The following is a 12011-nucleotide window of genomic DNA, read 5'->3' as shown; positions in this document are numbered from 1 at the left end:
CCCTGACACACACGCATTCGCACTGACATGGCTAAGATGGCTCGTCTTTCAACATACGTCACTCGACAGACAGGCCAGCCTCAAAATCTCGACCCCAATTAAGATCGAACTCAAACCACCTGCTTTGATGGTCACGGAAACACGGCGTGCGGCTATATACAGTATTTTCCAAGCTGATTTTGTGACTGCCTCCATAGCTCAGTGGTTAGAGCACTGGTCTTGTAAACCAGGGGTCGGGAGTTCGATCCTCCCTGGGGGCTGGTACACAGTATATTTCGCTCCGATACTTTTTTTAAAGGTCATTTCAGCTCGTCGAGGTTTTACGCAATTCATTTAACTGTTATTTAATTATACATAAATTATAGGTTTCATCGCTTGAGAGCATGACCTAGAATGGAAGGCTACAGCTGGGACTGAAGCCATATCACACAGACTTCAGCAATATTTTTTTTTCCCTTAACCAATTAAAACAATTTCTTAAATTTGAAATATTCACACAGATGCAAAGAAACAGGAAACAAGAGATGAGAATGGAAAAGAAAAAGATGAAAAAGGAAAAGTTAGAGGGAGCAAAATAGTTGAAGACGGAGGGGAAGAGGTGATGAGCCACACATCCCAGAACAAGTGGGGTGCTCAGCCACGCCCCGTAGTAATGACCACGATAGCATTGCCATGGAAAATGGCCAGCGACACTTGCTGCAGTAGCAATTCCACCTTGCAGGGCTCATTTCTCCGACAGGCCACATGTCACACAACTGACAACATGGGGTCTGATTTGACATTTTTTTAATCAAAACCCCAGAAGGATGAAAGGCAACTCAAGATGTAAAGAAACATAACAACTAAATATTAAAACTAAATACTGGAAATAGCAGCCAGACCTCTCTCAAATCACGCTGTACAACTTTGGACACTTTAGTCCAAGTTGTACATATTTTTTATCAACACAGAAAGGATAAAATCATATTCTGTACTGTTAGTGTTTCTCTCACTACTGTACCGCCAATCTGCCAATTCACCCCATCAACATTTCATCATCATTGTTTTTGTTGTCCACTTTTCCATGCCTGCACTGTAGAGTGGTTGGCGTTTGAAAGGGCATCCAGCAGTAAAAACCATGCCAAAATTAACTTCACCTGTGCTTGTGCCACGTAAAAAGCATTCAGTCCCTTCTGCAGGGTGGTTGGTGTTAGGAAGGCAGACAGAGTTTAATGAAGCAGAATGAAAGGCAAAGCTGACCTCAGCAGAATGAGTCAGAAGAAATAATGCATAGCATTTCTTTTTTCCAACACTCTAACAATTCTGCCAGCTCACTCACCTCACTACAAATTAATAATGCTCAGAGGACAAATGCATGAAGAGTGGTTTCACTACTCAACTCACATTTCAAACAAGCTTATCATCTTCATCATCATTTAATGTCCATTGTCCATGCTGGCATGGGTTGGACGGTTTGACTGGGCTGGCACACAAGAAGGCTGCATCAGACTCTAGTCTGATTTGGCATAGTTTTTTACGGCTAGATGCCCTTCCTAACACTGACCACTCCTAGAGTGTAATGGGTGCTTTTACATGCTACCGGCATGGGTGCCACTTGCGTGACTCCAGGGTGCATCCTGCAATGATTATGTTTGCTGGCAGAGCGGAATAGCATAGAAACTAAATGCATAGTGAGGCTGAAATAATGTAATTATTACTGAACTCACCGAGATAATGCTTCGTTCCACTTGAGTTGGTGTAAAGTCTTGCAGGAGATATTTTGGCAGTTTCCTGGCATTACCATGTAAAGATGGAGCACATTTAAAGCTGAATTGACAGCAAAATGGTTCGTGGCAGTGGAAATAGCTTGGACAGCCTCTTGAAGGCCAGTGGGTAAATGACTGGTTTTGATAATTAGAAAGTCTGTAGAACTTAATTCCAAATGTTTAGGATATCTGAAAAGAAGATTGATGGTACATTATGGAACACAGCATATGACAGAATATGCATCATGTGTACAGCAATATAAATTTAGTGTTGATGTGGTGATAGGTATATGTCCTGAAGTAGATGTGTTGTGTCTCAAAATGATTGATCTTTTTAGGGTTGAAGGTTATCAATGCCCTAAAATGTAGAAGGCTCACCTGCATGAACGCTGGCTACATATACTGTGGATCAATATTTTTTTTCCATGTGTTATGAAAAAAAAATAGAACACTCCAAGTTTTCTTCCCATTCCTGTCATCTGTATTTTTTTTGGATCTTGTTCAAAATGGGGGCACCAGTATTTTCTTAACGAAACACTTTGAAACTTGGGACACTGGTAGAATGTGTCATATAAAACATCTTTTTCTCTTAGTCTTCTTAACAAAAAAACGTACATCGCAAGTTATTTCATGTTAAAGTTGTCGTATTTCTGTAATTTCAACCAATGACTGACGTCCATTCAGCCGAATACATTAAGTGCTGACTACGTAAACAAACGATTCTCAAACGATTCTGGCGGTGATAAAATTATTATTTCCTTGTCAAAAAATGGCTGAAGCATATTGGCAGTAGAGTTAGGGTTAGGCAGTAGCTAATAAACCTTTCATACAGTTCAGGCAGATGTTAACGAAATAAATACGCGTGAAAGAAAATGAAAAAAGCAAATGTTGTACACATACAGTTCAGGCAGATGTTAACAAAATTATAAATGGAGATTAAATACGCTTTACACAGCTTAAACTGCCAAAGGAGTAAGTGTAAACAGCTGAATACTTGACAGTAATTGGTTGAAATTATCGAAATAAGACAATTTTTTACATGAAATAAATTCAAATACAAAAATTTTTTTCTGTTCTATAACACAAAATAGATAAGTATACAAAGTTTGAAAGTCTTTCGGTACCAAAAACACTACATAAAACATTAATGAAAACTGGTGCCCCCATTTTGAATAAGATCCTTTTTTTTTTTTTGTCATGCTGATTCACAATTAGTGTCAGCAAAAATAATAATGAACTCTCCAGGGTTTGTTGTTTTGTACTAGTAACGGGAGTCAGTTTAATTGACTTTCCCCTTCCCTTTAAATTGCTGGTCTTGTGCCTTAGCATCGGGCAACATGCTTTGCAGCATAGAGTTATGACCCATTACGTTCTGAGATCAATCCCACTGAGATTAGCTTTACCTTTCATCCCAACAGGGTCAATAAAATAAAGCACCAGTAATGGACTGGGCCACTTTAATCCACTTGTCCTTCCCCACAAATTGTTGGGCCTTGTGCCTAAATGAGAAATTATTAAAAATTTTTTAGGCTGTCATCCTTGATTTTTAAAAAAAAAACAGAATTAGTTATTTAGTTTATATATCCTATTTATTTTATAACATATGGAATTACTTGTAATGTTCTTTTTTTGTCATGTATATATGTTTTTAACGTAAAATAAAATTACTATCAGATTCTCCAGCTGTTGTATCAATGTGAATAGCTTACAATAAAATTTCACCAGAGATAGATTATCAAAATAAAATTTAATAGGTGGGGAAGGTTGGAATAAAAGCGGTGGGGATGGGTCGTCTGAAAAATTAATAAGGAGGGGATGATTATTCAAGACCCCCAGAGTACATGACGGGCTTCTTTCAGTTTCTGTCTACACAAGGATTTGGTCAGCCGAAGGCTATAGTAGAAGACACTTTCCCAAGGTGCCACACAGTGGGACTGAACCTGGAACCACGTGGTTGGGAAGCAAGCTTCTTACCACACAGTCACACTTTATACCATCCGTTAAGACCTTTAAACATGTCTCCCACTTCTCTTCCTAGGTGCATTGCTTCTCTGTTGAGCTCCTCGTTAGTCATAAGTCCTTTCATTCTAATAGTTTCTTTCCCCAAACTGCTACTCACTAGATCTCACTACCATTAATTTGTTTTCCTCTGGACTACATTTGGTCCTTTAGGCTTTATGACAAAATATTTCAAAAACTTTATTAGCTTATACGTTTTAATAAATGATTTCTGCATATTTTTACATGTATTTCATTTTGCATTTCAGGATTGGTTTTAAGTATTTTTTTTGAATGCTTTAAATGAAGGCACGTGGCTTAGTAGTTAGGGTATTTGGCTCTCAGCAGTGCATTGCATACTTGAACAAGACTCTTTATTTCCTGTTGCTCCAGTTGACTCAGCTGGTAAAGACGAGTTATACCTGTATTGCAAAGGTCCAGTTTTCTTCCTGAGAATTATGTTAAGGGTATGTGTGTCTGGAGTGCTCAGCCACTTGCACATTAATTTCACGAGCAGGCTGTTCTGCTGATCGGATCAACTGGAACAATCATTATCATAACTGATGGAGTACCATTACTATGCTTTTAAATGTTTGCTGAGACTGACATAAAAATCAAATAAACTGACTTTAAATGTTTGTTGGCATAAAAATCAAATAAACTGACTTCATAAAAACAACATAAAGTCAAGAAAAGATGTAACTTCAAAATGACATAAACTGAGGTGTGCTTGCAGACATTTCAAATAAATGAAACAAAATAAAGAAGTGAATGAGAGTCTGAAAATAGAGAGATTACTTACTCAACAACTGTTTCTGATGATGTGGATGAAGTTTGTCCAAATTGTACAAGGCCATTGATACCATGATGCCAGGCAAAGTTCCAAGCAAATCGAATCATTTCTTTGAGAGATGGCGTGAGTGGATCTAAAGTGGAATATTCCGAAGAATAAATAGAGGTACTCTGGGGATGTACAGGAGGTTTGTATGGGAAGTTGTATCTGAAAAATTGAGAAAAGCTTATAAATATATTTTGTAGAGTAGCTCAGTTTAATGACAGTTGTTAGTAAAATAAGAATTGGTAAATTTTACAAAAGGAGTAAAATGTAGGGAGTATCTTGTGGGAGTACTGAGTAAGAGTAGTAGTTGCTAACCGATAAGAAATAACACAAATTACACCCTACTGTCTTAACCCTTTTGATACTAACCAACCCAAGACCACTTCTGCTTCTATGTTGCAAACTTTCTATATAAAGTGATCTAAATTAAAATTCCATATTAATTTATGTTCCTATTACCAGATTAATAATGACCAACATATTTTAGTAAATTCTTTATTATTTTCAAAATTAATTGATACAAATGCAGCATAGTTCAATGGAAGTATAGTAACAAAAGGGTTAAATAAAAAAAAGAACTCATTAGATACTGTAGTCCTAGGAAAGCAGAATGGTCATGGCTGAAATAGCTTTGAGCATCAATCTTTGCAATTAGAGCTGACCTGAGTTCAAACAACAAGGTATTAAAACAAAAATACTACTACTACTACCACTATTAATGATGACAACTCTAGTACCAAGTCAAATAACACTGTTGATTCAAGCCAATGAGGTCATCTGCTTGACTATTAAACCTGCAAGAAATAACATCCAAATCTCCAGTAAATCCCAGCCATAAAGAGATACATTGGATACGGTTAATAGCAACATCATTTCCATGTCTATTATTTAACATTGGCATGGGATAGGTAAGTGATGATGGACTGAGTTAATTTTCATTCAAACTTACTGTCCTCCTCAATTGGCTGAGGTCCACTAATGCTTGTGCATTTCATTCTCAGGGCTGGATGCCCTACCTACCACCAACCACTTAATAAAGTGTACTGCATACATTTTACTATGGCACTAGCACTGGAGAAGTTGTTTTGCCTCTAACAGCACACTGGTGTACCGTAGAGCCATCAAGAGAAAGGCCCCAAAATTGCTCACATTCTCTCCTGATGACTCCTAAACTTACTGGTGTCCAGTATGCAGAACTTTCAATTGGCAGCATTGGTATAAGCAAGCTGTTTCCAAATCTCCTTATATCACATCCATTTATTCATTTGCTCTCCAGTACCAGAGGGGTTTGACTCATCTCCAGCAGGTAGAAGAGAAGGTGGTGAAGAAGGACCAGAGCAAGAGGATGATAATTGTAGACATGCAATACTCAAGAGGAGGACAGAGTTGTCATGGCTCCATCAGAGCTGACCTGGGGCTAAACAACACATTCTGGACATGAGACACTTCTGTCAAAATCTCCCTGTGTAACAATAAATCCAAACTCCAAAATATAAATACATAAACAAAAGAATATACACAAATAAACACCTTTTATAGACAATATAAATATATTAACACAATATACACATCTTTTACAGACTATATAAACAGAATATACACATCTTTTACACACAATATATAAATATATAAAAATATACACATTTTTATACAATATAAACAGTATATACATACTTTTTCCACACAATATACATACATAAACAGTATATACAACTTTTGATATATAAACAGAGAATACACACCTCTTACACACAAAATAAGGCATCGAAAACTTGATGAACTTTGTTTTTTCATCTGGCGATTTACAACTGAAATTAGATTTTATACAGATTTTATATACAAATATACATACATACATACATACATAAACATCATCATCACCAAGACAGTAGCTTAACTTAAAAGTTAAATCGTTAATGAAAATGTTAACTTCATTAATTAATGATTAACAGACGAACGGATTTACACCCAGCGCTGTATATACATACATACACATATATATATATATATATATATACATACATACACATACATACATATGGACATACATCATACAAGCACATTTATATACCTACATACACACATAAGTACATATTTACATACCTACACGTACATACACACACACTATTCATTCATTTTCCATGCTAACATAGGTTGGATGAGGACATATGTGAGGCAGGATTTTAAAGTTGGATGCTCTTCCTGTTGCCAATCCTTATCCATTCTTCATATGAAATATATTACACACACGTGTCTGTATATTGTGCACATGTATGTATAAGAAACAGGTAAATCACTTAATGCTACTTAATGTTTGATGCAATCATTCAAGTGACATTTACAGAGGTCTTTTAGATAAAAAAAAAAAAATTACACATACGCTGCATCTGAGAGAATCACTTCGTCAAACAAGAGAAAGGTCAAGATTTTGGTGACCTCATATTTTAAGGATTCCTCTTGGTCATGTAGCAAAGCAACTGAAAAATAAAAAAGGACCTATATTAATTGTCAAAGCAACATAGAGATAGAGAGGAAAGTAGTGGAGGGAAGAGGTAGAAAATAAATTGTAACCTTTCTTAATGCAGGGACAGGATCACAAACCTTGCTGGGTAAGGATGTAGTTCATTGCATCAATTTTTGTACACAGTTAGCATTTATTTTATTAATCTCAGAATGATGAAAAGTCCGTCTTAGCAGGATTTAAACTCAGAATTCGAGGGAAGGGTGATGAAACAAAATATTGATTTCTAGCATAGGCCCAGAAGCAAACATTTTAGTGGTCTAGTATAGTTGGTATGTCAACCTCGGTATATAACTGTAAATTTATTTTATTAATCTCCTACGTCCAGAAGAGAGGAAGGTAAAGTTGATACTCAGTTGGGTGATATAACTGAGTATTAAAAATAAATTCATTATCGTAGGGAACAAAACGAACACATTTAAGGGACAGCTGTAGTTCTACTTATCATGGTAGGGGACAAACCTAACATTTAAGGGATAACAGTAGCCCTACATTTTCTGGTAGGGAACAAACCTAACACATTTAAGAGACAGCTGTAGTCCTACATATGGGAGGGAACAAACTTAACATTTAAGGAACAGATGTAACCCTACACATTATGGTAAAGGACAAATCTAACATTCAAAGGAAGTTGTAGCTCTACATACTATTCTAGGGGACAAGCCTAACACATTTAGGAGACAACTTTAGCCCTACATATGATAAGGGACAGACCTAACATACTGAAAGGACAGCTGAAACCCTACATAATATATCATAATACATATAATAGAGGGACAACTTCAGTACAAACAACTAAAGCATTCTTTTGCAAGACTGCAAACAAATATCACCATTTGTATTGACTTTTTTCTGTTTAGTTTTTGTTTTGATTCAATATCAAAATACAAATTTAGTCTTTGATTAAATCTAAACTAACTTTGAACTTTGTCTTGGGGCAAGGATGGGGTCAATAAATTAAGTAGCAGTCCAGGGTGGGAGATTAGTATGAAATGGCATACAGCATCTGTTCTAGCCCCTTCGCATTCTAAATTTGAATTCCACATCAGTGCTGACCATGAGAACACTGCACCCAACACACAGCTAGCAGACACGTAGGCCTATAACCAGAATAGATAAGCTTGCAGCAGCATGCTATGGCTTTCATCCAGTAATGTAGATTGACATCTGAATGGCATGGCAATCAATGATCAATATAGTAGGAAAAGAAAGAGATGGAATCAAAAGAGAACTGACCTCGTAGCAAGCTGTAGTATAATTCTTCTTTGTCCTTCAGTCGATGTCTTTCAGTACTGTTGTATTGTAAAATCACAGACAGAATATTCACACAACAAGGAAGAAAGATGTTGTAGTTAATGAGTCTCTGCTACAGGGAAAAGAAATTACAAAACACACAAAAAAAAAAAATTAATGCAAAATTAACAGAAAATATTACAAAGTGGAAAGATTCAAACGAGAGATTTTTAATGAAACAGTCCAAAGTGCTAACAATTCTGCCTTAATAACAATGATTTCAAATTTTACCTCAGATGAAGCTTGTTCTTTTAAAACACTTTTATGGATATAGAACAAAATTTCTTCAATGCCACCAAGTTCTTTGAAGATGTTATGAAGATTGTGATCTGGAGAGTAATAATGGACAAAGAATGTGAAAAACAGAGGCGAAAGACATTTGACAGAAACTGACATTACGAACAAGATGGTAGGTGAGGGAAGAATGAGGAGTTTGACAGGCCGATTTTGTGGTGGATTTAATGACTTATGTCTTCACATCATTAGCAGGTTTGTATATTGTTTGGGGATGCTCACACTGCTAGAAATAGCAGTCAAATCTCTCTCAACTCCCACTGTATGATTATAAAAAAAAAATGGAGTGTGAAATTTGATAATGTAATTATAGATACATGATGCTGGAAATAAAAACAAAAAAAATGACCGGATAGTCACAGCCGGAACACCTTTAATCAAAAGGTGGGTGGAATTTGAAAGAAGTTAGTCATGTGTGCATATGTGTGTGCATGCATGTATGCATGTTACTGTCTCCTTGTCTTGATATAACATAATAGTTTAACAAGCATGATCACCATACAAGCAGTGTCCGTTTCTAATATTCCATGGAAACATGTCTGGCAATGGGTCAAATATTGTCATCCTTGGAAACAAGTGAGGGTTGGTGACAAGGAAGAGTATCCAGCTATAGAAAAACCTGCCTCAACAAACTCCATTTCACATGTGAAAGCATGGAGAAAAGTGGATGTTAAATGATGATGATGATGACAAAAGACTTAAAAAATAGATTAAAGAAGACATATACTTTTTTATGCAGAGATTGCCAGGAGCATGGCATGTATTTCAAAGATTCCTTAATAATAAAAAGATTCAGAATAACGAATTAACCGAAGAATTTAGGGAAATAATTTTGACTATTAAGCTGGGGTTAGGTTTCAATTTAGTGTTCAGATTGCTCTGTGAAATGTAATGCTTCTTTATTCACATTGTTTTAAATTAATTATGCATTATCTCCATAGCTTTGAGACTTCAGAGATGTGATTGTTTATTTTTAAAATGACATTGTAGTATAGGTGGTTTGAACATAAAACAGGGAAAATATATGGACTGGATATGGCCTGTTTAAATACTAAAGGGTTAGATCCTTTTAAAGCAAGAAGCTTCTATTATGGAACCAGGGGCAATCTCAGGCAGGTTGGTTTCAAAAGAATTAAAAAATCTCATACACACACACACACAGATATGTAACTAGAGAACAGTTTCACTTTAACAAAATTTGCAACGACAACATGATGGTGTTGATGGAAAGAATATGAGAACAGTACAAAGTAGATGTTTAAAGTAATCTGAGAAAAATTATGCAAACTTACCAAGTAACATAATAGCAAGCTGTTCAAGAGCTGACTTCTTCATTTCTTCATCAAGTGTCTTGGAACAGAATATGTTATACACTTTGGTTACATCATCAGCCTAGAAACATAAGACATGCATAGATTTTATATATATCATCTTTCATCTTTTACTTGCTTCAAGGCAGGTAGCCATAAATGGGGGGAAGGGTGTAATGTCAGTTGATCAAGATTCTGCAAATAAACCATTTTCCAAAATAATTATTGATTTCTTATTTTTTTACTGCCCACAAGGGGCTACACACAGAGGGGTTAAATAATAATTATTGATTTCTAAGATGGAGACAAAGGCACAATTTTACTTTTGGGAGGTGATGAGGACAGAATAATCAGTTAAAAGTTAAAGTTGGCTTTACCATGATTGGAACTCAGAACAAAGACTAAACATTATAAGGCTTAGTTTGGTGATCTATTGATTCTGCTAGTCTACCACCCTAACCTAGAATCACAGAAATACATAAAGTTAACTTACATTAAAGACTGAGGTCTCTTGTTCCAACTCCAACTCCAAGAGCTGTAAACATGGCATGGAGAAGAAGTTTGGTAAGTCGGGTATCTTGAGGTCATTCACCTGGGGTAGCTTCAACTCCTGCTCCTTCTCATGACAGATGAACCACAGCAGGTGTGTCACAGCCTCACAACGAACTCTGAAATAAACAAGTACAAATCACAATCACGACAAAATTAAAAAGGAGAGGAACCGATACATGATCATTTGACCAGCTAGAAATAGTAGTCAAATCTCTCTCAAATCATATCAACATCATCGTTTTCCATCCTTTACTTTTCCATGCTTGCATGGGTCAGATGTAATTTGTTGAGGCAGATTTTCTACAGCCAGATGTCCTTCCTGTCACCAACCATCACTTGTGTCCAAGCAAGGTAATAATTTCCTTTAGCCAGACATGTTTTTCAGAGATTGGCAAAGGTGATGCTCATTACAACAATCATCACATGATGTCAAGACAAGGATACATACAAACACACACACACATATATGATGGGCTTCTTTCATTTTCCCTTTTGCCAATTCATTCACAATGCTTTCATGGCCCAGCACTACAAAAGCAGATACTTGCTCAAGGTGCTACACAGGAGGATTGTACATGACTGATAGAGCTGAAATTATAATTCTCAGGGAGATGTATCAGACCAAGGAATGTAGTAAACTTACTTGCTGTTAGGTGAGAACATAAGTCTTAAAACCCCTCGGAACTTCTCACAGCGAGGTAAGGGTGTCGGTCCACTTTCTTTATTAGGCTCCACCATTCCAAGAATGCAATATCCAAGAGGGGTTTCAGTCTCAGCATATGACTACAAATGAAAACAAAATAGCTCCATGTTAACCAGTTATAACATAATTCTGTTGAATGTAGTAGATGTGCATGCATGTGTGTGTGTGTATGTAGACAAAGTTTTGTCCACATGTGCATCTATGTGGGATGTGCCCATGCCACATAAAAGCACTCAGCACATACTGTAAAGTGGTTGGCATTAGGAAAAGAACATCCAGTCATAGACACGAAGCCAAATCAGACTGGAACCTGGTGGAGGTCTCTGGCTTGCTCTGGTCAAACTATCCAGCCCATGCCAGTGTGGAAAATGGATATTAAATAATGATGTGTGTATGTATGTGAAGGAGTGTAAATGTGGGTCTATGTCCTCTGCTGGTTGGACAGGATTCAATGGGTTCAAGGACTGTATTGACATGGGTTGGACAGTTTCACAAGAACCAATGAGGCCCAAGAACTGCATTGTGCTCCAATGTCTTTTTTGGCATGGATTCTATTGCTGGGTGCCCTTCTTAATGCCAATCACTCTTACAGTGTACTGAGTGCTTTTCATCATACCACCAGCACTAGTGAGGTTGCTATGCAAATGTAAATGTGTATGAAGGGGTAGAGGGGCCAGGAGGAAGGCATTGTGCAAATAGCCTTCACAGGAACCGCCAAGAGAGTGACAATGAAAAGTTACATGTCCATGCAAACATG

The 12011-nt window shown here is 36.7% G+C and overlaps 1 protein-coding gene and 1 non-coding gene across 3 annotated transcripts in view; one reads left to right on the top strand and one right to left on the bottom strand.

Moving 5' to 3' along the window:
• LOC106878468 (rotatin) overlaps positions 1-12011 on the bottom strand; it is a 59539-nt gene that overhangs the window by 30547 nt on the left and 16981 nt on the right. Inside the window, exons 16-24 of one of the 2 annotated variants that reach the window (XM_089364398.1) lie at positions 11195-11334; positions 10493-10667; positions 9982-10081; positions 8627-8724; positions 8339-8468; positions 6962-7058; positions 6324-6389; positions 4546-4743; positions 1707-1934 (exon numbers count right to left, since the gene is read on the bottom strand). In XM_089364398.1, coding sequence (XP_089220524.1) covers positions 1707-1934; positions 4546-4743; positions 6324-6389; positions 6962-7058; positions 8339-8468; positions 8627-8724; positions 9982-10081; positions 10493-10667; positions 11195-11334 — 1232 coding nt within the window. The remainder of the gene's footprint in view (positions 1-1706; positions 1935-4545; positions 4744-6323; positions 6390-6961; positions 7059-8338; positions 8469-8626; positions 8725-9981; positions 10082-10492; positions 10668-11194; positions 11335-12011) is intronic. The other variant, XM_089364399.1, reaches the window with a different exon arrangement.
• Trnat-ugu (transfer RNA threonine (anticodon UGU)) lies at positions 188-260 on the top strand. The gene has a single exon. It is a non-coding gene; the product is annotated as a tRNA-Thr (tRNA).

This window comes from Octopus bimaculoides, chromosome 16 (assembly GCF_046866305.1).
Source record: "Octopus bimaculoides isolate indiv1 chromosome 16, ASM4686630v1, whole genome shotgun sequence".
NCBI classification, from domain to species: domain Eukaryota; kingdom Metazoa; phylum Mollusca; class Cephalopoda; order Octopoda; family Octopodidae; genus Octopus; species Octopus bimaculoides.
This window is presented reverse-complemented; position numbering and strand designations above follow the sequence as displayed.